Genomic DNA, 26,670 nt, shown 5'->3' on the forward strand with positions numbered 1-26,670 from the left:
TTGTTTATGTAAAATCAAAACTCCAACTTGATTTATTATTTTAAAACAAAACTCCTACCTACTCTCTCACCAAGGTTTGTGAATTCCTGTGGCATTGTGTGTCCTATGATTCCTGCTGAGGCCAGGAAGTCAGACTGCATCACAGGAAAGTACATGCACAGCCAGGATTGGAAAATATTGACATTGCTGCGTTAACAAAATAATTGAGGATGAGTCTACACTTTGATGAGGCCGAATAGGCAGGTACTTGCTTTTTTTTTTTTTTTGTGCCCCATAAGTACTTTCGGGTGGCTGACGGACCGCTTCCTGCCAGTGTAGGTACCCCTTCGGGTCGTGCCGTGTCGTGCATTGTCCATGTTGTGATGTGATGTATAGTGTTGAGTCAAGTCAAAAACCTGTAAAACCAAACCAGTCACAGAAGTAAATTCCCCCCCTCTCCCAACTACCCCCCTCCCTGCTTCCCTGCTGTTCGGACATGAACCTGCCCGCCTCCCCAACTTAGCAGAGTGCATCACCCCAAACCCAATCAAAGTACTTGCGCGCTGGGGTGAAGGAGTCTCCGAGATCAGCGGCCTCTCAATCTTCTCCCCGGAGGCCCCTCGCCCAGTGTCCAATAGCGCGCCTCAGGTGCAGAGCACAGTAAGTCCAAACAACTGTTATCAGGCCGGCAATTATTGTTCCCCATTGTGTTCCTCGGCCACAGCCTCGCCGTGAGGTGAGTCTTCGCTCAGTCCACTACTTCTCGGAGTTTGGGAAGCCGGGACGCTGTCGGCCGTACGATCCTTCTGCTGCCGATGGAGTCGTCGAGGGTGGGCGTTCGTTCTCCAGCCGTCTAGCCAATCCCTTGCGGATTCGGGGTTGTCGAAGAACCAGGTCTTGTTCTCGGCGACCACTCGTAGTCGTGCGGGGAAGAGCATGGAGTACGGGATCTCTCTCGCCCGGAGCTCTTTCTTAACCTCGAGGAACGTCCGGCGTCTGCGAGCCACCTCCGCCGTGTAGTCAGGGAAGAAGGCCACCGTAGAGTTCTGGATCTTTATCGGAGGGGACGTTCGGGCAGCCTGTAGAGTGACATCCCTGTCTCTGAAATTGAACAGCCGGGCCACAATGGGTCTCGGAGGCGCTCCAGGTTTGGGCTGGCCGCCCGGCACGCGGTGCGCCCTCTCCACCGAGAAGAAGGCGGACAGCCCCTTGGGTCGCAGTTCATTGGTGATCAGGTCCTCTACGTACAGATCCATGGCTCTCACCCCTTCCGTCTCCGGCACGCCGAGTATGCGGACGTTGTTCCGCCTGGAGCGCCCCTCCTGGTCGTCGAGCTTCTCACGTAGCACCTTATTGTCCGTGGCCAGCTTTTCGACCGCCGATTGGAGCTCGGAGACGTCCTCCACCAAGGACTTCGTCACTACTTCCATGGCATTGACCTTTTCCGTCATCTTGTGGAAGTCGGCTGTGATCAGCGTAATGTCTGTGGAAATCGTGCCCACTGTCGTTTGCAGATGTGCCAGGGCCTGCATCACGTCGTCCAGCGTCGCTTTCTTTGGCCCCTGCGCTTCCACGGATCTACCAGCCGTCTCCTTCCCGGCCGTCGGGGACACCGCAGGCCTGTCGCAAGCATAACGGTCTATTCGGGTCTGCGTAGGCCCACTTTTCAAGCCCCTTCCCGACATGTCGCCAGAATCCACGGTCCCTGGGCAGGCCAGCGGCGGGGGACCGCGTTTACCCCTCCTGCGGCGTATGGTGTCTGCCGGTGTGGTGGGTTAAGTTCGTGGCAGGCAGGGCGTGGTAGCTGGCCCAGGGGGTCTGCTGCTGGGAGGGGGGACCGTTGCACGATGTCCAGCCGGGAGTGCGTGCGTAGAGGAGAATGACCCAGGCCCCACTCCTCTGGGGGCTGCTGTCTCCGCACTGTTCCCTCCTCAACAGGGGGGGGGGGCGAGAGCCGGTGTCCAGGGGTCCGCCCGGCGCAGGCGGGGAGTGATGGGACGTAGGCGAGGGACGCGCCTGTACCCCGCGGAGCGCCGAGCCAGGCAGCGCCGGGCTCTTCAGGATCAGTCGCCCGAACCCTGGGCAGGCAGCAGGAAAAGGCCCCTCAGTCTTTGCGGGCAATGAGGCGGAGGTCGCCGCCCACAGTGCGGCAGAGAAAGGCAGGAGTGTGGCCGGGTTCGGCAAAGTCGCGCCGGCGCACCACAATATGACGGCCCTCCGCTGTGTTACACTGTCGGGCTGCTGCCCACCGGTCGGGCTCGGGGAGGGGGGCGCACCCACCCGACTTCGTGTCAGTGCTGCTGGTCCAGGCCGCACTCACCCCCGGCCCCGGTGTCCACCCACCGAGTGGAGAGGTGGCGGCACTTCCGGTGCAGGTTCCCCCCGGCAGCCGCACTTCCTGTCAGGTCCGAGAATGACGGCAGTCCCCGGCTGCGCCGCGTCTCTGAGGCCTCACCGTCTCCGCGGTTGAAGTCCGCACTCAGCCGTCGGATCAATACCGCTCTTGCTGCCTTCGGCACCGCTCGGTCCCGGGCTCCGGGTCCTCCTGTAGGGGCCAAATAAAGAACGGATGAAGGACAGGATCGCTGGAGAGGCCGCTTTCACTGCGGAGCTACTCCTTTATGCTGCCGCCATCGTCGGCTGCAAGCCACGCCCCCCCAGGTACTTGCTTTTTAAAACAATATTGAATTGGTTAGAGAGCGCTTTGAGTGTCAAGGTAATGATGTTAATAGAACGCGTAAACAGAAGACTATAGGGATTATTTAGAGTTTGACAGACAAGATACTCCACCACAAATGTGGCACAATACCATCTCCGCCAAACTGAAGGCCCGTCCTCCATATATGAAGTCAGGTGATCCATCATGTTTCTGCCAGTGGTGCCCCTGCAGGTTCTGCCATCAGAAACCATGGACCAACGCCTGACAGAATTTGGGGCCAGATGTACGACCATTAAATTTTGCGACTCGCAAAATTCAGTATACAAGTGTGTCTCAGACACTGTTTTCGATTCCCAATGGGGTCGCAAAATGATGCCTCATTAATATTAATGAGGCTGTCGCAATTTGCGACCCCTTCTGGAGTGGCTAGCACTCCCAGGGATGGTGTCCTGCTGAGGTCAGCAGACCACCATGCCTGGGACTGCTTTGTCAAGAAAGCTGTTTAAAAAAATTTATCTTTTCAGTTTCATTTTTAAAGGGCAGGCAGTGGTCCCTGTGACCACTGCCTGCTCTTGAAAAATATTTGCGCACCCATTCACAAAGGGGAAGGCCCCCCCTGGGGACCCCCTTCACGTTTGCGAATGGTTTACCACCTGCTTGAAGTAGGTGGTAAACTGCGAATATTTTGCCACTGCAAATATGGTTGCCAAACACTCATACATGGCATTTACACTCGCTATTAGGAAGGGATGCCCTTGGCACACCCGGTCTTAATAGGGAGTCGCTAGCCTTATTTTGGGAGTCCCTAAAAGATTAGTGATTCGCAAAATAGGGTTAGTACATTGTGCATCCGGTTTTTGCTGTTGCAAATCTACCAAATGCTCCTTTGCAACCGCAAAAAATGGTTATACATCTGGCCCTTGGACCATCAGTCTAAGAATCTCAGCCCATCCTCCCTATTTAAAGCAGACAGTCTGATGCAATGTTTTACCTGTTTGGGACCCTTGGGAAAAGCCTGGGGTAATGGCCAGACAAAAATAAAAAAATAACCGGGGAGAAAAGTCCTGAGGAGTCAGTCATTAGACTTTTCTTTTTCAAAAACAAACTCCAGCTTTGGGAGTGTTTTTCTTTTTTAAATATATATATTTTTTTCAACACATCAACCATGCAGCGAACTTACAATACCTCCAGTTCATACACGTGATGGTGACTCCACTGAAGGCATGGAGATCTCATCCAGGCAGTCAAGCGCAGGTGGAGAACTCTAAATATTGCAGACTGTAGTTCCCACTTTCCCTTGCGAAATGAAGTACATCCAACCAAGCTCTAAACGAGGCCTCATGTTTCGTCTCTCCGGTACTCTACCAGTGGATCATATGTATAATAAATGCTACCGGAACAGCCGTGCTTCAAATAGGCTAAGCCCTTAGGCGTTCTTGCCACATCATAACACCCGAGGTAGAGGCTTATAGCTCTGTGTCTGATTAACCCAAGCCACAAACAATGATTAATTCCCCCTGAAAATGTTATTCTGATGTACAGTGTTAAAACCCTCTTGACATAAAACATTCACCTTAGTTTTGTAAGGGTTGGCACAATGCTTATGTAATTGGGCATGTGATACTAATTATAAGTACACGCTTCAGGAGATGTAGATGATGTAGGAGTGATAAAGTCCCAGTGACCACCAATTTATATAGCACTATAGAGATTGGAACACATTTTTGCAGTTTGGCCCTCACCCTGAGTTCCACTTCAAGGAAGTAGAAATTGACAAAATCAAGTAATTACTAAAACGAATAGATCCACATGCTATGAGTATGACACTTTCCCTGGACTAGTAGCCAGTAAAATGGCGTCTGTTATAGCACAGTGCATCACAAAGGTAGTGAATTGCTCATTACAGGTTGGTGAGTGTGTAGATAGCTTAAATAACTCAGTATTGACCCCACTGCTATAAAAACGTTTATCCAGACATCTTGCAGGAGTATCTCCCTATCACAGCCTCACTTTGGCTGTAGAAAAGTAGAGCGAGGATAGTTGCATCAACGTCAAGATTTTCCAAGTCCTCATCTGTGGCTAGATATCTATCAGTCTGGGACAGAGAAAGACGGTACCAGTGGCACAGCTCAGTGATGTACCAGCAACTGCAGATGAGGCTGAAATGTCCCTGTCCATATAGTTCGATCAGTGTGCGGTTTTTAACACATTAGACGTTGTCCCAATGCATCCAATTCAGGGATCCTAGGCAGCCTTGTCCAATGTGAAACTTAGATGGTTTCAATCACTTTTGTTTGGAGGCACACAAAGTGGCAAACTTTTCAGTTATCAGCATTATTCGGTGAAATGTAGTGTGCCTCAAGGTTCCACAGTCCTTATCGACATATTTTTCAATTTTATGTTTGTCACGGGTCTGACTGTCAAGAGACCTCTGAATATAAAGACTGGTGGTGCGCCACCCACCTTTCACCTTGCGTCTTGTCTCAACAGCCGCAGACATCTACGTGGCGTGAGGAAGAAGGAGACCCCGACACGGAATGGCCATCAGGCGTGAATGTATACGGCTCCTTTAAGGCCGACGGCTGGGATTGTGGAGTCACGCCCCTAGTGACGACAAAAGCAGGAAGCACGGCATCGAGGACGAACGGCGTTTCCCCCGCGGAGGAGATCGAGGAGGAGAGCAGCGCGGAACCAAGTCCAGGAAGAGAAGCAGACGGAAACGACAAGCCAGGAGGCCAACGGTCGGACGAGTCGCCCTGCCACGCGCCCACGGGAGGAGCGTGGCTTAAAGAGGTACGGGGCCGGGTCGCGGGTTGGGTTGGGAGGCGGAGACAGCCCCCGGTGTAACACTTCCTGCAACCAAACCCTTCCCTGAGCACGAGCACCTTCCGTCACTCCCGTTGTTAACTGGAGCACTTCACGGGGTTTGCGTGTCCCTCACTCCCGGTCCTTGTGTGTGTCCAACCAGAGTGCAGGCAGTAATTCGCCTTCTCTTGATTTCCTTTGTCTTTCCGGTACCACGTGGAATCCTGTTGTTGAGACGTATCAAGATAAAGACTTCCACGACCAGAAGGCACCGCGGCATTCAGCGATACCCAGAGACTAAAGACTACTTACCTGTTCATGAAGAAAACGTATATAACAATAAAGCCCTCCTTAAAACCTTTAATCAAAGCCCCAGTGTTTCTCTTTGAGCCTGCCCCTCCCACTCCAGTGGTCGAACCTCCAATCCTTCCTGAGCCCCCGGGACAATGTTTTTGACCATCAGGCTAAGGGGATGCTTTAAGACTACTATGCAGATGATGTGCATCAACCGCGCTGATTTTGCTACATTCAGTGGACAAAATACTGCCAGACATAGCCTTATGAATGAAAAACAGTAGGATTAAACATTAAGGGGCAAAAGCAGAGGTTCCCCTCATGGGCCGAAGTCATAATTCCCCAACATCCGGAAGGATTTGGTCTTTCAACTATAAACAGGTGTTGCTTCTGGATAATATACATCAATCATAGACTCCCTTACAAACTCAAAACTGGACTACTACAATGATATATTAGGAGGTCTACCCCAAAAAACAGATTGAATGATTACTATTAATTTATAACATGGCAGGCATGTTAATCTATATCATGGGCAAGTTTGATAGCATTAGGGATTGCCGTTCTCTTCATTGGCTACCAGTAGCCACATGTATCCAGATTAAAACTGGTATGCATGATAGAAAAACACAGCCCTCTGGACAGTCTATAAAGTCTAAAATGCTTTAAATTCAAATTAGCCAGTAAGAAAGCACAATAAAGCAAGGGATTTGCTGTTTTAATGTACCAGAGCTTCACCCTTAATCAGTTGGAGCATTTAAACCTAAAATCTATATTTTGTTGTTGTTACATTCATACCGTTTTCTCCATACAAAAGAATGGGAGCAGAAAAGTGTGACCGAAAATTAAACAAACTGATTCCTGCTAAGGAGCAGGTGCCAGGATCTTTCTTGTTGGATGCACTACGGCAACCCGAGAAACACAGACAGGAGCTGTCTTGACAATTTTTTTAAATACTAACTTTGTTCTGACAAACTTAGTGGGAAGGTACACTTTACTGCATATACAGTAAATGTTCAATTATACAGCTTAAAATTAAATACATTTAAAATGTGTGTAACTGAGCATGAATACTAAGATTTTAGTGGTCTTTCAGCTAGTATAAAAATCAAATAGTAATTCAGTAATAACATATAAAGATGCACGTTAAGTCACACAAAAGCAAGGGCGTTTTTGTAGTGCACAAAAATATATTAAGGCACAGATATAGGTAAATCCACTTTCTCAGGCCCGCTTTTTTGCTAGGAGGAATAACCTCTACAGCTATTCGTTTACATACAGTCTAATTATTTCAGTTTTCATTTCTTCATTGTCACTGTGATCACCATTCTCAAGTGTATGAAGAAGATAGTTTGAGACTGAGCCTTTATTAATGCTAGCATGTTGGATGATGCTCATCATTAGTTTAATCAGCACATGTAAGGACAGCACAATCAAAATAATTGCAATCACGAGTTCAAAGATGTTCATTCCCCAATTTCTGAATATCCCTGACAACCAAGACGATGCCACTCAAGCTGAAATCAAGACCATTTTGGATTCCATTTAGTTTCTTACCATTATCCTAAATATAGTCTATCTGTCCATGTCTGGCAAATGAGGTGTTGGGGTGATATATCCAACACTCAGAACCTAGTATTACACAGACCACCCCTTTTGGTTGTCCGGAGATAATCGAAAGCCATTCTGTTCTATACGAGCAGGGTTTTTAGGGGGGTGTCTAACTGACCTGTAATCACCCTTAAAGATATGGCAGTCACGTTTGCTACCTCTTGAAATACTTCAGCATTGTGTCTCTTGAATAGCCTGCCCTACACAATACAGGAGCAATACAACTGAAAAGATTCTGTTAGTTTCCAAGACCTAGTAATAGAAGCAGAAGAGGGTGGGACCAGGAGCCAATGTTTAAACAGGTCCTGCAATCATGACTCCAAGAGGAACATGTACAGCAAGGGAGAGCAGTTCCTAGGGAAGGGATGGGAAAGACAATTCTTTTGTCTTGTTGCCCTCACACACCCCGAGAGGTGTCATGCTTCATCATTGGGCCTTGCTCCTCATCGGGCCGGCGCTGCAATGCTCGATGGGCTCACCGTTTCCGGGGCACTTTATCGGAGATCTTTTTTGTGGAAGCCGTTTGGTGCGTGAGGGTAAGGGGCCAGAGTGGGAGATAGTGCACATGGAAAAGTGGTCTAAAAAGGTCCGGGTCAGTCCTATATCAAGGATATTGTCGTAAACACAAGACCCAAAACGTCTAGCGCTCAGATTAAAAGCTCCTTGCCAATGCTGGGAAAATACTTGCTGTTGATGCTGAACAATATCATCTAAAGAAAAGGCAAAAATCTAGCCTCAACTTGATGTGTGCTTGCATATTCTTTAATACACGGGCCTGCCCATATGTCATACCGTTCAGAACGGTAGTTGCTCACGATTGTCTTCTAGACGTAACACGTTGGTTGTATGTGTTTTTCACATTTATATTACAAGACAGGAATAAAGAATATCAATCTGACTACACATGAGTATGTGTTTATTTGGAGTATTGACTAATTGTCTTGGACTTAATATATATGAAATATTTGATTTCATCTTGAACAGTTTGAGGGTTGAATAGCCCTTTCTCTATTTATTCAGCTTGTGCTACAATGATGGACTCTAGTGCAAGGGCCACCTGGGTAACGTGCTCTCCAAGATTACTAATCAAGCAGTCAATCATATAAAACAAGCTGTTATTGCTCTCCTTAGCATAAGGGGATGCATCCACGCTCCTCTCTGTTGACAAAATTAGTAGCGGGTGACTATTCTTGGGATGATAATCCTTTAGTCTTGGCACACATCACATGGGTCCGTTCACACTGTGCCACTAGAATCAAGCTAACCCTGGCTGATGAGCCCTAAGAAGGGCAAAATCAGTTCTGGGTTGCTCAGGTTTCTTTTCAGGGAGGACCTGGTCTAGCAGTTCGGGCTGAACTGTTCCCATTGGAGCAGGGTCAAGGCTGATTTGCATATGGCTGGGTTCAAACTGAGGTGGTATGGTGTGCAAACCAACAATGGACTGGGATGCAGCCTGACTAATTACCAGTGGCTGAGATTAATTCAAGTATTCCATGAGTCACTTTTTTGGATACTTCAAAATCCAAGAAGGTCACCCCAAAAGAAAGACTGACATTGTGCATTTCTTAACATGTTGAGTGTAGTGGACATTAAGAAAATCAAATCACTTTCAACTTCATTTAAAATATTTGCCTTCACTGAAGGCGCTGATGTCCAAGAAGTCTGTCTTGTGCATCTATTTGTCGAATAGGGTTTCTTATAATATCAAAAGAAAAAACACCCACCTTTTGTCATTTGTTTGTAGCGAGGAGACAACTTATGATTGTAAAATACTTGTGCTTGCTTAATTACCTGTCTTTTAATTACATTACTTTGTACTGTATGTCAGGTGTAATGAAGTTTGCGCCTTAAAACCATAACGAACCTACTTACCTTAAAACCTCATTGTTTTTATGACGCTCCAATTAAACTACAGATGAGGACTTGCCTATGTGTTGTACAAATAATCAGCCCCCCATTAGGTTAAAATGTCTAGGGGATATCTCAGGCACCTTCCAGCACTGATCGTGGGTGGTTTACGGTAGTACGGATGCTGAGTGGTATAAAAAAATCTTGGCTCATTCCCCATGGTTAAATATAATATGTACATGACACATGCACAAATGAATTTGTTTTCAATTAAAATGCCCTGCTATTTTTTGGAATGCTTAAATAATTCTCCGGGCGTTCTCGCATAGATTGCAGCATCTCCGAGAGGTAAACAGAGTACATGATCATCTCTTCCCAAGAACAGGAAGTCTTTTTGTACAATAACATGAATTAAAACAATTACTCGTGCCAAGAACACAGGACCTGAGGGTACAATAATCTCTGTAGGGCAATTTAATAAAACTATCGTAAACATGTCTAGCTTGAAACGTTTAAAAAAACACAAGCGCCTCGCAGGGATTGCTTTAATTTCTTTCATTATCGAGTAAATGTGTTTGTTTCAAGTATTATGTCATGGAAAGCGAGCTAAAGACATGCATTGTGTACCCTCCATGTCTGTTTCTGTAGATGTCTTCCTCGACTGAAAATGGAGATGCAACAGCTGTGAAACCAAATGGGGAGAAAACATATAAAAAGGTAAGCCTAACCTGTTATATTCCAGTTGGAGGTATGACTATCTTAAACCAAGATGTTAATGTTTCTAAACTAGTTCAGATCTGAAATACATAAAGTTGCACAAGGTGGAGCCAATCAAGATAGAAGATATTCCCACCTACCTGTTCAGCAGCCTGCCACATCCAGGCACCAGTCTAGGGAGTATATTATGTCAAAGGCATAGAAAGACAGCTGCTGATCCTTCTCCTGCTCATCGCCTACAGATTCATTCTTCCAATGCCACTTGTGGTCCTCCTGGCCTCACATCATCAAGCATCTTGCCTCTTTTTCGTCTCTCATTCATCTGCTCGCCCTCTCTTGTTTCCAGGATTTTACCACATTGCTTTGTTTAAGCTTTTGTACTATTACTACTGACCTAAACAAAAGCTCCTTCACCCTCTCCATCTGCCAGCCACTCTTTGCCCTTTCTTCTTTAAAGTTCGTGCAGGCCTTAACAAGCTTGCCCATTACTTCTCCAACAACAACCTATTCGATGGCTTGGGTCTGGCTCCCAGATGCTCCACTCCGTGGTTCTTGACCTACTCCGAGTCTCTAGCCTTGTAACCGCAGCTAAAACCTATTCCCAGTCATCCATGCTTATTCTGCTAGATAAGTCAGATGTGTTTGATACTGTTTGATACTCGAATCTGATGATTAACCGGCTTCTCTCAGTATTGCTAACACAAACCACTACACTAAAAGCTTGAATCCTACTCAACAACCTACTCATTGTCCATCTATTTGTGTTCATTGCTGTCCTCATCCACCCCACTGCAGGTTGATGTTCTCCCAGCATCAGTCCTGTGTACCCTATTTTTCTCGATTTCTTAATATTTCCTGGGTGGTACTTTCATCCTAAACTTCCAGAAGAGAAATAATCTAAGTCCCTGCTTTGTCCTTGTTTACTTCACTGCTGATATGTTTCCCACCCCTTTAGTTTAAGAAATCTCGGCAGGCTCTTCTGATTGGACATGCAGCTATCACTAGAATGGGCTCAGTGATCAGATACCATCTAACGAACATCAGAAGGATCCCCTCTTGCGCCCTGCTCAATTCTTGTAAGTCCTTCATTGGTTTCTGAAGTATGAGCAGATTCTTCTAGCAACTCTCTCCCAGTAGGACTTCCAAGGAACTGTTTTTCACCCACAGAAAAATGAATCCATTTTGCAGCTTTCATACTTTTCTGTCCCCTACACTGGAGGAATATCCCTTCACCCCGTGCAGGCTGGCTGGCTAAATCTCCTATCAGTGGAGCATAGTTTGTTCTTCTCGTGTGCATTAGCGACCGAGCCCTTGTACATGGCCGTGATCTTACTGAGAGACACCTCCAAATGATCTCTAGGGTCTGCTCACCCTTTTCCAGTACATAAAGTCTCATTTTCCCAATGTCTGTGGAAGAGCGCTTTGCGTATAGTACCTATGCTATTTGCGTTACCTGTGCTGTTAAAGGTCAGGCTACCAACCAGATTAAAAGATCCTTAAGTATTGCCCGGCGGTGTCGCCTCCTAAACCCACAAGATATTAATCAATGAAGAGGCAGGCGCTGGAGACTGGAAGGCAGGAAACAAGGGTTTTTATTCCGGATCTCTCCGGAGGAGAACACGTCAGTTCGGACAGCAAGTATCGTCACGAGGTGCTCTAACCGCATCTCTGAGGCCTGGCCTCTTATACACAGCTTTATTGCTTTATTACATATAACATATTCATGGCAATGCTTTGATGTACGGAAAGACATTCTCCGAATCTCCCCTTCAGGCCCGTTCCCACACACAGTTACAGTTGAAGTCCCCACCCCGGTCACAACAGGTGATGATTATCGCGCAGCGGGACATTCCGCCGATTCACGGAATGTGGGGGGGTTTTGATCGGATCTCATAGGGTGGGGGCTTTGATCAACTCGAGGGTCCTTTAATGAGGGAAGCTTCCTACTGTACGGGGGGGGGGGGCAATAAACAGTACCCGCAGAGCTTAGGTGGTGGCCTGGGAACGATGAAGACAAACGGGCACACAGGAAAAGAGGGTTTGCATCAAAGGGCCTGGGACCATGAAAGGAACGAAGGGAAGTGTCGCGCTGGGAACAGGATGGGGTTCCGAGGCAGAGCCGCGCTGAAGAGGGGTTTATGACCCAAGACATGTGAGAGGGGGGGGGGGTGAGAGGGGGGGGGGGGTTGTCAGCGCGCGGGGGATTGCCTGCGAGGTCGGGAGAGAGAGAGAGACGCTGGCTATCGGCGAGGGGCAGGGAGGCCATGGTGTACAAAATGGCTGCCGCTTACGCGCACGAATGGGCCCAAGGAGAGCAAGATGGTGCCGATAATGTTGACAGTCTCAATCTAACTTTTAACAGTCCTCCCTTTTCAACATATCTAGCCAACTTGCCTACTCAATGTCAATCTTCATCAAATTCCCAACCTCGGCATCATATAATGCTCCCATGCGTTCGTTTCCAAAGTCCACAGCCTTAGGGCAAATACAGTTTGCACATAATGAACACAGGGGTGGCAGACATTGAATTCCTAAGCATAGGCCACATATTACTACTACAGGAATTAGGATAATGGTGAACAGTCTCCAGCCCCAGTTCTTAACGGCGTTCCAGAACCAACCACCAAGCGACCATTCTTCCTGTTCCTGGTGAACTTCCGAAGAGAGTCTGTGAAGATGTTCGATGGCTTTGTACACTGAGGGCGAGTTGTCCGGTATGTATGTACAGCAGCTGGACCCAATAATGCGGCATGCTCCACCACGGTCCGCAAGAACCACATCTAGGACAAGGCGGTTCTGTAGGGCCACCAAGCGGACCGCTTGGAGTTCGGCGGTGTTGTTGGCAAAGATACCAGCTGTGATATTCATTGTTGTCTCAACTGCCTGAGCCAAATGTCGGATGGCCCGACTGTTTGCCATCGGGCCCCAAAGAGGAACAAGTCCCTTCATAGCATCGAGGAACTGTGCTCCTGTTGAGTCGGCTTGCTCGATGTCCTTGGCTCGTTTTTGTCTATGATGATTCGCTGGGGCCACATAAGTCGGAGGAAGGATGAAGGAGATGAAACAAGTGCCCCCCCAGCCTTTGGGGAGCCAGGTGTAGGCCTTTGTGCCGCAGACGAAATACATGTTTGGGGACGACACAAAGGAAGGTGGATCCATAGTGTCCAAAGTTCGGGTAAATCGGCACGCGCTGCGGCCCACCAGCTGTGTCCCATGTCCTTCTATGCACATGTGGCCTGTGACGTTGATGACTGATAGGGCCACAGTCAGAGTGGCAGCCGTTCGTTTCCGCAGGTAGGAGAAGGTGGGTCTGGTTGGATTGTTGAACACCTGCATTTCAATTCGTTCTTTAGCAGGGATGTCCATGTGGATGGAGTCGTTGGAGGTCTGTGGGCAGAAGTGTGTCTTTGTTTTGTTTCGCCGGACCCCGTGGGAAAAAGGCGTTACGGTTTTGCTGGAGGTGGCATTGTCCTTATAGCTTTCTTGCAGGAGGATCAGCCAAGCAAGGCAGGAGCCATGAACCGAGAAGGGTGAGGGGATGAAGGGTATCGAGTGTCCAGTGGCGTGGGGTAGCAACCCACAGATCCAACAGTTGGTGGCATTGGTGGCGAGATTGTGCTGGTGAAGGAGCTGTACGAAAGAGTTGTTCCAAAACTCCTTTCGCCTCTCTCTTAGTTGGGGAGAGAGCGAAATCAGATAATGTTCCTTCGCGGTGATAGGCTGAGCAGTGGTCAGGAATGTCTCATGAGCAGGTGCATTTTCTTCCACAATCCAGAGTGTGGTCATGAGGAGAAAGCAAACAAGCATTGAAAATGCAATAGGTCTCGCAGCATTAGAGTTAGTGCTTTTAGAATTGTTTATGGGTTTTTTTTGTAAATCTTTAGCATTTTTGTTTCCTGTAGCCAATGCTAAAGAATTTCAAAAAAAAAAAGCCATAAACATTTCTAAAAGCTCTGAAATGCAGCTCTTGAAATACGATTAGAACCCAAAAGTGCAAGAGTGCACAGCTATCTAAATAGAAAGTCTTGATCTGCTGGTGTACTGTGTTTGACACTGACCTGGTAACATTACATTCCCAGTCTGAGGGTTCACTGAAGGAAGGATGGACTAGCAAACACAGCCATAAAACATCGACTCCTGGCTCATTTATGGGAAAAAGCAACTTAGCAAAGACGCACAGCTCGGCAGGCGCTCATGTGAGAAAATAGCCGTTGCGTGTGAAAAGTGTGGCAAAGCAGAAAGAATACATAGCAGCGGGACAGCATGCCAGGTCCGTCATTAGGGGGACGTACACAGAGCAGAGAGGCACACAGGTGAGCGGGCCATAAAAACACAGTTGTGGGGGAAAGAGCCAACAGGAGGAAGACGGCTGAAACAGCCCTGCCAATGCACCTTGGGGTTAAACTAACGGCAATTAAGTCATTTCCGCCGCATTCCAACAAAAAACAAGACCAAGTGAAGCATGTGAAATGTAAGCAGAAACTGCAAGCTCTTTACAGGGAACCAATTTAGCTCCTTGGATAGTTTCAGAGCATAAAACAATTCACGATTAAAGCGATCAAGCTACTGTTTGTTCACCGCTAAGAAGATGGTTGCAACACTGGAGTAGATTTAAAGGAAATTAAACGTTTTCCAAACAGTCCAGTAACTCTGAAAGGGTTAAGAACATAAGGAAGAGTCAGTGAAAAGAAGATTCAAGAATGCAGGGGTGGAAGACTGAATACCTAGGTAGGCAATTGGTTTGCCCCTTAATTCCAGTGTTGTATTTACCTCATGTCCAGCTACCGTCCTCTTGGTTAACATCGCCTCCTTAAGAAGGACAGCTTTGCTCAAGTCTCTTGTTGCCTATTCACCATATCACGAGGCCGACACTGAGTGCCAATTCTGGTGACACCTACAAGTTGATTCAGGAAGAATGTGAAAGCATTTCTTTGCGGCTCTGGCAGTTCACATACTAAAGTCCACGCACTTCAATATTTATTTACCTGTAGTGACCGAGCATTTACAAACTGCAAATGCGTACACACGCTACTCTTTTGAAAATACAAATGCTACAGCTGCGAAGCCCGAATGGAAATGCTTTTACACAAGCTGCTGCTTTTTAAAAATACAAATGCCGCTGTGGAGCTCCTACTTTGTAGGCGCCCGCTGGACCTGTGCAGGAGGGGTGTAGGGAGTGAGGGAGGGGTCGGGCAGACATGGGAATGGCTGCGGGAGGAGGAATAAGGAAGTATTGACACTTGCTTAAGAAAGGCACTGTTTGTGCTCAGAGGGTGGGGAGGGCTGGTAATGCGAAGCAGGAGAGGGGAAGCTAAATTATAATGCCGAAGCGGAGGTCACAATTCACGGTCACAATTCACGGTCATTATCTTTGTCCGTACCGCATTGATGTGGACTACGGACCGGTTCGAGTCTCCCTTTCTACCAGTGCCTATTAAAAAAATAAAAACTGTGGTGAATGGGAAACAAAATAATAAATGTGCCTATCGCAGTCTCGCAAATGGATGAACTCCCGAAGGGTGAATGCAAGGGTTTGCTTCAACAAACAACAACAAACAAGACGGAGGGAAGAGAGGGGAGGGGGGAGGAGAAATGCGACACGGCGGGAAGGGGAGGGGGCGGAGCGGAGAGTTGAGGCAGGAAGAATTAAGTGAGAGAAATGTGTGGAGAACAGATGAGCACGAAGAGAAGTGGGGGCGAGAGGGTAGAAAGAAAAGAGAAAGATGTGAGAGTAGGCGGGAGAAACGAGGAGCTAAGGAAACAGAGGTAAAGGGAGGCAAACGTGTGGGGAGACGAGGAAAGCAGACGTGGCAAATGTTGGAGAAAAGAAAGGAACAGGAGATGGGCATAGAAGGAGGTTCAGAGAGGGAATCGAAAGGAAGGGATAGAAGTAAGGGGCAAAGAGTGACAAGTGAGCAAGAAGAACAAGACGGAGGGAAGAGAGGGGAGGGGGGAGGAGAAATGCGACACGGCGGGAAGGGGCAGGCAGGATGACTCAGGGGAGGGGGCGGAGCGGGGCAGAGCGGCATGTGGGTGTGAACAAGCCGGGCCTTTGAAGTGAAGCTAAGCTTCACTTCAAAGGTGTCGGAGGAATGCGGGCGGCTGTGCACGCGCTTTTAAGCTCAATGCACATGCGCATTGAGCTTAAAAGTCACGGGCACTGCAAGGAATCGCCACGATTCCTTGCAAGTTAGATAAAGTCTGGATGAGCCCCTATAGTCTCGCTTGCTCGATGCGCATGCGCATCGACAGGCGAGACCTAAAAAGGATTGCGATGAAGAGTGCAATTGTCTTTGAGCTGTGGAGTCTGTCTGTTCTTGGGTTTCTGTGGTGGGTATTTCCTGTTGTCCCCATCATCTTCTTATTTGGCGCTTCCATCATCTTCTTATCTGGCGCTTCCATCATCTTCATTTTCAAGGTGCTCGGTAGTGGGCAGAACCACAGACTTAGTTTAGCCTCTCTCTAGGCAACCCTTGATTGCTTTGGGTCACCGTTTTGAGATTCAACTTAGTTTGTGGTCTACTTAGCCGAAGCTCCCTCCTTTCGACGCAGGAAATACCCTTCTCTGGATGGCACAGTGGGATCAGAGAATTTGGAAAGTTCAAGTGCTTCGGTATCAGGATAGCAGGTTAGTGACGGTCGGTCCTTGTTCAGGAGCTCTTCTTGGTCGCCGATGTTTTCTGCCGTGGCCAGGGTCGGGGAGACCTTCTTACAGTGGTGCGCGTGCAGCCAATGCCTTTTCCCCTCCACACGAAGAGCCGCCCGGGTGGTGATTAACACTTGCCAGGGGCCCGTCCACCGGGGTTCCAAACTTTTCGTCCGCTGAAAGTTTCGGATCAGCACGAAATCCCCGGGTTGGATGGCGTGACCCGGACCCCTGGAAGCATCGGGGATGGCCTGCTGCACCTGCTGATGAATGACAGACAGAGTTTCAGTCAATATATACAGATAATCAGACATTAGGACGTCCGGGACGTCATGAATGGAAGTTGGCTTCGGTGCAGACCAGATACTCATGGGTCGGCCGAAAACAACTTCATAAGGGGTTAAGTGATGTCTGGTGGGGGTGGAACGCATCGATAGCAGTGCGAGTGGGAGGGCGTCTGGCCATTTCAGACCCGTGGTAGCTACTATTTTGGCCAGTTTAAGCTTTAGTGTGGCATTGTGTCGCTCAACAAGTCCAGCGGACTGGGGGTGAAAGACTGCATGAAACTTCTGCTTGATGCCCAACCCCTTTAAGATGAACTGGATGACTTCGGCTATGAAGTGGGGGCCATTATCGCTCCATAAAATACGACAAAGGCCGTAACGGGGGAAAAACTCCTTTAACAGTACCTTTGCGGTGGCCATAGCAGTGTTGTCACGGGTTGGGTATGCTTCCACCCATTTGCTAAAGGCGCACACCACGACAAGTACATATTTCAGGCCTTGGCACCTGTCCAGCTGGATGTAGTCCATTTGCAGGACCTCAAATGGGTGGTTTGGGACCCCAAATCCTCCCCGTGGCACTACAGTTCCTTTCCCGGGGTTGTGTTGCAGGCATATCAAGCATTGTTGGACCAGACGTTTGGCGGAATCTGTGATTTTATCATTGTGCCAAACTCTGGAGACAAGTTCAATCATGGGGGCTGATCCTATGTGGGCAGGGGAGTGTGCCATAGCCAGTATGGGAATCCGGTATGAATCGGGTAGAAACCATTTGTTTGTGTCTCTTGTCCGCCAGCAGCCTTCATCGTCTTTTAATCCCACCCGTGTCCATTCAGTCAACTCGTGTTGTGTGCTAGCCGTTTGAATGTCTCTAATAGTGTCTCTAGCGTCAGTCCATTTTTCTGCTTGTGACCTGGTCACGTACATATGTGTTGTCGTCCTATTTTCAGCTGTCGTTCGGGCAGTGATGTCGGCTAGCGCATTTCCCTGCCCAATGATGTCTGTCACCTTTTTGTGGGCCTGGCATTTGACGACTGCAAGCTTGTTTGGGAGAAGGACGGCCTCGATCAAGGCGGAGACTAGATCCCCGTGCAAAATGGGGGTGCCGTGTGAGGTCAAGAATCCCCTTTCCCTCCAAAGGAGCCCAAAATGGTGAACCACCCCAAAGGCATACTGGCTGTCGGTGTAAATGTTCGCTGTAGTTCCTGTTGCCAGGATGCAGGCTCGGGTCAGGGCAATCAGTTCCGCCGCCTGGGCAGATCGTTGCGTGATACGGGCTGTCTCAACTACAGTTTGGGCCGTGGTGACTGCATAGGCAGTGGAAGTGGTGCCATCGGGGAGTTTGATGCAAGAACCGTCCACCCACAGCTCTCCGTCAGGGTCAGGGAAAGCCGTGTCTCTGAGGTCAACCCTACTTCTAGTCTGTTTGTCCGTAAGTGTCACGCAGTCATGTACAGGGTGCACGTTGGGATCGTTCTCTGGCAAGGGTAACAGAGTTGCCGGGTTCAGTGTGGTGCATCTTTTCAGGGCGATATGGGGTGCAAGCAAAGTCAGTTCGTATCCAGTCAGTCGTGCACTCGTCAGATGTTGCGTCTTGGTTTGGTTCAGGAGGGTGTCGACTGCATGGGGTACCAGTACCGTGAGGGAATTCGAGAGTACGATCCCCTCACTCTGTCGGATAGAGATCGCAGCAGCAGCTACGGCTCGAAGGCAGGCAGGCAAGGCTCTGGCTACAGGGTCAAGAGTGGCAGAGAAGTAAGCGCACGGTCGTTGCTTAGGGCCAATGGCCTGGGTCAGGACAGATAAAGCGCACCCCTCCCTTTCGTGAGTGTAAAGGGAGAAGGGCTTTTTGTAATCAGGGGTACCTAGGACGGGGGCTGAACAAAGGGCATCTCGTAGTTCCGTGAAGGAGGTTTGACACTCAGGGGTCCAAGGGAGTGGGAAAGGGATGTCTTTACCTAGCAGAGAAAGCAGTGGTTTCACAACGAGGCTAAAGTTTGGTAACCACTGTCGGCAGAAGGAGGTGAGGCCTAATAGGGAGCGAACCTGCTTCTGGGTCTTAGGGACAGGAGTATCTAGAATGGTTTGGATTCGATCAGGAGTGAGTTTTCTTCCTTCTTTGGACAAAAGGTGGCCTAGGTAAGTGACCTGGGGTTGGCAGAATTGCAACTTCTTCTTGGAGACCTTGTGGCCATTTTCCGCAAGGAAGTGCAGGAGTTGAATGGTGGCTGTGACTGCTAATGGAGTGGTGTCGGCCGCTAAGAGGATGTCATCGACATATTGCACTAACACCACTCCGTCGGGTAACTGGACTTGATCTAGTTGTCTCTTGAGGGCCTGGCTGTAGATGCTAGGGCTTTCTGTGTAGCCCTGGGGTGCTCGGCAGAACCTATATGAGCGGTTTTTTAGGGTGAAGCCGAAGAGGTATCGGCTGTCTGGGTGGATGGGGATGGAAAAGAATGCATTTTTGAGGTCAATGACAGTGAAGGTGGTGGCAGTAGAAGGAATCAAAGTCAGGATGGTGGTGATATCCGAGACCACAGGGTACTGGGGTACCACCACTTTGTTGATCTCTCGAAGGTCAATGATAAAACGGTATGCTTTCTCATCTCCCTCTCCCTGTTTCTTGATGATGGGCAAGATAGGGCTGTTACAAACGTTGCTGACTACTTCCTCCACCACTGCGGCGTCGACTAGCGACTGAATAATTTTTACCAATGCCTTCTCGCCCTCGGGCGATATCCGATATTGTGGAAGTTTTGGGAGAGTTGCGTCTGGTCGGACAGTAATGTGCACTGGGTCGATCAACATGCGCCCTACGTCCGAATCCGTCTTGGCCCATAGATATGGGGGCAGAGTGTCAAGTAGGGATGTGTCAGTGTCGGTGATGGAAAACAGGCGTCGGGGAGGGCAATGTCTAAGCAGGACAGGGTTGTCGTAAAGAAAAACTCGAACTCCGTCTTGAGAACATCTAATCGTCGCTCTGAAGTGTTTCAATAGGTCAAGTCCCATAATGGCGTCAGGGCTATTGGAGGAAAGCAAAAACGTGGTGTCAGTGGTGTTGTTTTCTACGTCAAAGAGGATCGGGGCGGACAAAGGGTTAGTGGAGGGCGTTCCATCGAAACCTGTCGATGTTATAAGTGAGCCAGACAAGGGTGCCCCCGGAATCAGTCGTTTAGATAACGCACTACGTGTTGCGCCAGTGTCTACCAGAAATGGAGACTTGGTACCCAGGACCTTAGCAGTGACGTAAGGGCCTTGCTGGTCAACATAGAGCTCGACTGGATCCCTCCCTTGCCCTTGGCAGTCCTATGCAAAGTTGTGGGTGTCATCATAGTCAGATTGCTGGTATTGGTTCTGCCTGGGTCGATCAAATGTATTCGGTCTACCTGATCTGTCGTTAGTCGTGTCATTTGGGGGGCCTCGCTGTTGTCCCTTATTTCTCAGCCCATTTGCTATGTCCTTGGGGTCTTTGTTTCTGACCATGTCCAGAAGAACTGGGCACTGGGATTTCCAATGGCCAGTCCCTTTACAGAAAGCACACTGGTCCTCTCTAATGTCTGTACGTCCACTGTGGGGAGTCGAAGTACGGTCTTGGGACTTAGGGGCATTCGTCTGATAGTTTCCCCGGTATTGGTCTCGTCCTATAGTCACCCCTTGCAGCTGGGCTATCATCACCCTCTCTTTCAAATCCTTCTTCTTTCTCTCGGTTGCCCTATCGTTTTCATTTTTCTGATGTTCATAATATTGGGCCATCTGAAGGATAGCCGTAGGTTTGGAGGCTGCCCAACTACTCTCGCTAGCCTGCAGTTTCTGGGAGACCTCGGATGACAGACCCTTAACATAATTCTGGACAAACAGATGGTGTCCGGTTGCAGTGGTCAAGTCCTGGCCGCTGTAATCGGAGAACACTGCTTCGAACCGAGAGAAGTATTCTGATACATCCTCCTGGGGTTTCTGGCGACAGGCCGTTACTATCGACCAGTCCACTTTCTTTTCTGGAATCAGGGTTTTCAATTTCTGCACGATTTTATCTGGGAGGTCTAAAATGGATTTCAAAGGCTTTTGTCCCGGTCCTCGTTGTTTGTCAATTTCCTCGAATTGTGTCCAGGTATGTCCGAGCAGCTCATGGTGGTCGACTTTCCGGATTTGCTTCCACACATCAGCTGGTAGACATAACCCAAAAAACAAGTCGATGTCAGCCAGGGTCATAATCGTTGAACCTAGGGCTGTACCCAATTCAGTATAGAAGGCAGTGGGGTTTTTACGTAGGTCAGGCAGAGATTTTCGGAATGTCAGAATCTCTTGTCGGTCCCATGGCTGGTAGACCCAGTTGTACACTACTCTTCCTTTTGCATCGTGAGTCCCTGCACCTCGTGGGGGCACCCAGTAAGGGGCAGCCTCTCGTATTGGCATCATGGCGCTAGGTTGCTCAGTTTGTGGTTCGGTCGCCACGGATGTCGTGGGTTTAGTTCCCGATTCTCGTTCAGTGAGGTGGCGGAAAACCTCAAGCGTGCGCGTAAGGAGGTCCGTCACATCACACTCGCCCTCATCCCCGATATCGACCTTCCGGTACAGAGTCGTTAGGCTCTCGGGACCTTGGTCTCGATATCGGTCCTCGTATGCGTTCAAGACATGGTAACACAGTCGTACAGTAAAGTGTCGTCTGTGACTCCCTGTATATGATTTAAACATATCCGTGATGTACTCTTCACCTTCCTTCCTTTCTACCAGGGTTTTTACTATCTTGTCGATCCCTGTTCGCTCATCTTTGCTTAGTCTGTTTATTCTTGCGGAACCGGTCCCTCGGGTCTCAGGGTCGCCCAACGTTGCCATTTGCAGAGTATTTGGTACAAGAGGTTCGGCCGGCACAGAGACCATGGTGGCCGAAGCTGTGGCACTACCCTCATTTGCACCTGGGGGTGGTGGGTGTTGTGCTAAGGGTTGGGAAGGGGCATATGGAGGAGGCATGTAGATGGTCGGAGGGCCTAACAGCAGATCATCGCTCGCTCGTTTTTGTCTCGAGGATAAATCAGGGTAGAGCATGGAGGGCGTTCTAACCGGGCACTGGCTTGATGTTTCCATTTCTAGTTTCTGTTTGGCTTTCTCTCTTTCCTTTATCTCTCCTTCTAGCTTTTGAGCAGCTAGGTGGGCTGCTTTTCGCAGCTCTTTTTCCAACCTACTCTCAATTTTTCTTTTATGTTGTTCAGTTTCTTTGCGCCACATGCCGAAACTATCAAGCATAGTGGGCGTTGTCTTATTTTTACCTAGGGCTGTTTCTAGCGCGTTTATTTTGTTATCATCGAAGGATCCTATCAGTGGCCACTGACTTTCTCCATTCTTTTTCGTATATTTATGCCACAGTTTGTTATAGGCTATAGCGATCAATCCATGCTTCATGAACATGTCCTTATTAGGGGTGCCTTCCGGTGGAGCCGGATGGTTCATCTCTAATAAGCGGTCCGGGCTAAACAGGCTACCGATCAGTGGGGAGAAGACAGACATGACGGCTCGCAACGAGGGACAAAAAGTCAGCACTGCCTATCTTATCACTGTGTGCAAAGACTAGACAGAATATTTCTATTCTACATTGTTTGCAAGCAGTGAATACCTCATGAACCAATATAAAAATAAAAAAACAATTCAGTGGGGAGAATAAGTAGGCTCGCAAAGGTCTGCGTTACCTACCCTTTCACTATCTGTAAAAAGGGTGGGGAGAGGGGCTCTTTCCTGTTTGCAGACAGAGAATCTCCAGAAAAACAGTCTGTGAACAATAGTTCAGTTTCAAGTAATTTAATCAGTGGGGGAGAAAGATAGACACGACAGTTGTATTACCTATCCTCCACCGTTTGCAAAGGGAGAGCCTGTTGTTTCTCCGTTTGCAGACAGAGGATCTCCAAATAAATTAACAAAGAGTAATACTAGTATTTTCTGGACAATTCAAATAACCATTTCGCAATTCGTCGTGTTTACACGACCTTACCCGGACCGCATGGACAGTTTCTTGTCTTCCGAATCCAGCGCCCGATCGTCCTCTTTTCTTCGTAATCCTCGCGGCACTCCTGATGGTTCCCAGTCAGGACCGTAGATCACTCGAGAGAGGTCTGTTCGGAACCAGTGAAGTTCGGATGATCGGCTGTCAGACGAGGGTCTATCGGACAGGCGCGCTCCCGATCGTTGCAGTCGTTCACTCTGTCGTCAGGACCTCTCCCACTGGATCCACGAGTCACTGATGGGCCCCACGTTTGGGACGCCAATTGTTAAAGGTCAGGCTACCAACCAGATTAAAAGATCCTTAAGTATTGCCCGGCGGTGTCGCCTCCTAAACCCACAAGATATTAATCAATGAAGAGGCAGGCGCTGGAGACTGGAAGGCAGGAAACAAGGGTTTTTATTCAGGATCTCTCCGGAGGAGAACACGTCAGTTCGGACAGCAAGTATCGTCACGAGGTGCTCTAACCGCATCTCTGAGGCCTGGCCTCTTATACACAGCTTTATTGCTTTATTACATATAACATATTCATGGCAATGCTTTGATGTACGGAAAGACATTCTCCGAATCTCCCCTTCAGGCCCGTTCCCACACACAGTTACAGTTGAAGTCCCCACCCCGGTCACAACAGGTGATGATTATCGCGCAGCGGGACATTCCGCCGATTCACGGAATGTGGGGGGGTTTTGATCGGATCTCATAGGGTGGGGGCTTTGATCAACTCGAGGGTCCTTTAATGAGGGAAGCTTCCTACTGTACGGGGGGGGGGGGCAATAAACAGTACCCGCAGAGCTTAGGTGGTGGCCTGGGAACGATGAAGACAAACGGGCACACAGGAAAAGGGGGTTTGCATCAAAGGGCCTGGGACCATGAAAGGAACGAAGGGAAGTGTCGCGCTGGGAACAAGATGGGGTTCCGAGGCAGAGCCGCGCTGAAGAGGGGTTTATGACCCAAGACATGTGAGAGGGGGGGGGGGTTGTCAGCGCGCGGGGGATTGCCTGCGAGGTCGGGAGAGAGAGAGAGACGCTGGCTATCGGCGAGGGGCAGGGAGGCCATGGTGTACAAAATGGCTGCCGCTTACGCGCACGAATGGGCCCAAGGAGAGCAAGATGGTGCCGATAATGTTGACAGTCTCAATCTAACTTTTAACAGTGCTACCTCTGGGCGTTTGAATCTGTGCCATGGCACTTGTGGCAATAGACTCATATTTAAAGGTATATCGGTGGATAAGTGTTGGCCCTTGCCATGTGCAACTGTTCCTTGGCATGTCTGACTGTGACTTTAATGCTGGGCTCGGGCATTTGAAGCTGTAAGTGGGCATTAAAGGAGTCTTTGAGCATGTGAGGAGTTAAATGAGCTGGTAATTGGGCATTTTAAGTAGTACTAGGACGTGTGAAGGTACACTTTGTCATTTGAAGATATTCTGTTTGTACTGTACTGGGTGTTTCATACATTACTTCGACATGTGGTTCTTGTGCGGGAGTATGACATGATTGCTACACCTGGGTATGGGGTCCTGCGGACCTAGCATATAATGGCTTCACCATGGTCGTATCTGGCAGCGCACTACTATTATACGGTTGAGAATCCATATAGTGTTTTTAGCACCTGCCGGAACGGTGATGTCACTTTGTGGTGCCACTTACTATCAACCCTTCTGAGTCAAACGTCGTACTTTGTCTATCTCTCTAACCTCGTCACTCTGCTGTATTGACGTCCTTGACTGACGAAAATGTGTGTTAACATTTTGTGACTAGAGGCAATTTTATTTTAAATACCAACCACAACATACAAACTTTTTTAGGCTTCTTCCAGGGCTTGAGGGGGGTGAGGGCATTTTCCCCAGGGCCTAGCCAATGGTTCGGTTCTTGTTAGCAACATATTAAATGAATAAACCAAGTGACCTTAGGGGCACAAATTGTGTTATTTTCTCTTAGCTGCTCGGTGTGGTAGAGAATCGCCTGTGGAACCAATGTGGTGTGAGGAAAAGGGGCTTGACTGCCTGTGTAATCAAGGGTCATCTTTCACAAGAATGATCTTTGCTACTAACTCCAAAGCAAGTCAATGCCGCCTGCACCCGCTCGCACCCCTGTAACTTGTATGCATTACAAACATGGCACACTCATTTTCGACTGGACCGGATTCCATGTCAGTAAAATGTCAACGCTGGCAGCGAACAGAAGTTAAACTGGAAACCTTAGTTTATACAATTAGCTTCTATACGTCAAGGAAACGTGAGGTGTTGCAACAAAGAGCTTACAAAACATTAACCAAGACCTTTGACAAGGGAGTTTGACAGGACGATGGTGTCGTGTATGGCTGGTTTTAGATTTCTGAGATTTGTTCAGTTTTGTTTTTGTTTGCTGCTGGGGATGGGCGTCTTGGTTTTCTCAGCCTTCGGTTTCAGGAGATTGGAACTGATCCAAGTTGAAATGTCAGTGAGTCTGACATGAGTCAGGTTGAACAAGAACAGTAAGCTGGCGCTGTAAGAACAGTCAGCAGGCAGAGCTTGCAAGAAAGCAGAGCAGGTTCATGAGCGCAGAGCACTGAATTGCGCGCTGCCTGCAGGGCACAGACTGGAGTTCCAGCAGTCCTGCTTGGGCCTTCCATCTATGGTAGTGGGAGTACTGCAGTTTGGTAACAGTAATGACCAACTTAACAAGAAAGAGACGCTTCAAGGCTAAGGACCTGATTTAGATTTCGGCGGACGGGTTACTTCATCAACAACGGTGACAGATAGCCCGTCCGCCGAAATAGAATTCCCATAGGATATAATGGGATTTATATTTCGGTGGACGGGGTATTCTTCACCATTGTGATAGAGTAAACCGTCCGCCAAGATCTAAATCAGGCCGTAAGTCAATTGATTAAAAAATTGGTCACTATTTTAACTGTAACTTCTGCCATCAGAAATGTGTCTTCATAAGGTTTGTAGCAGCAGACGACAGTAACATCAGTTTGTCAATGCATATAGTTAGATTAAGAAATTTGACCAGAGTCACAACATCTTGAGCCAACGTAAGGACTCTTAGCTGGTTCCCAAGTTCCAAAGCTGGCAGTTGTGGCCGATAGGCCAGCTCTATCCCCCCCCCCCCCACTCCCGCCCCCCTCCTTATTCAGGTAATGAACCAAAACACTTCAAATCAATCCATTTCTCTGCTTCAAATTTATGCAGAGCAACCTTTGCTTGAAGGACAAGGTCAGATCTCTTTAAACCTTTAACAATCCTGCCTACAACATTCTGAGACATCCAAAGCTTGCGAAGCAGCTCCTTAGCAGTCCCTTAGTGTAGGGAATTGCTGTTGTCTAAAAATGAGTTATGCTGTTTTGAATAACAAAAGTGTGCTCAATCCATGAATATGCTATAAGACGTTTCACGTGACCCTAACCATTGGAGCCCAGGTTCTTGGCTTATATTTTGTCTGATTAAAGTGACCCCTGGCTTTTTTGCCTGACCTAAGTGGCCCTATTAGATGAGGAGTGGATAGTTGCTCTTTTGTTGCTGATGGCATCACCTCTGTCTTATTGCCAATAGGCTGCAGAAAACTGTTATGCATCCAAGCCCGAATCTCCAACAAGCAAGCATGCACTCTTCCATGGTGAGCAGTGGTTCCATCAATCCCTACAATGATCTGAGCATCAGCAGTACAGGTCTGCAAGGACACATCCCACTCTTGTGTGATGGCGAGGAAAGGATGCAAATCGATATTTAAAAGATGGCAACAGATATGGGCAGTTCGAAGTTTAGATCATTGGATTCTCACATAAAATACTTTAATTCAACAGTAATGGAGGGCTGAAACCTTCTCAGAGGGGCACCAATAACTGCTACGATAGT

General features: G+C 48.4%; 1 protein-coding gene across 1 annotated transcript in view; it reads left to right on the forward strand.

Moving 5' to 3' along the window:
* Positions 1–26,670, forward strand: part of PIP5K1B (phosphatidylinositol-4-phosphate 5-kinase type 1 beta) — a 375,649-nt gene that overhangs the window by 143,280 nt on the left and 205,699 nt on the right. The window contains exon 3 of the mRNA XM_078675735.1: positions 9,845–9,913. Coding sequence (XP_078531861.1) covers positions 9,845–9,913 — 69 coding nt within the window. The remainder of the gene's footprint in view (positions 1–9,844; positions 9,914–26,670) is intronic.

This window comes from Lissotriton helveticus, chromosome 2_1 (assembly GCF_964261635.1).
Source record: "Lissotriton helveticus chromosome 2_1, aLisHel1.1, whole genome shotgun sequence".
Classification (NCBI taxonomy): domain Eukaryota; kingdom Metazoa; phylum Chordata; class Amphibia; order Caudata; family Salamandridae; genus Lissotriton; species Lissotriton helveticus.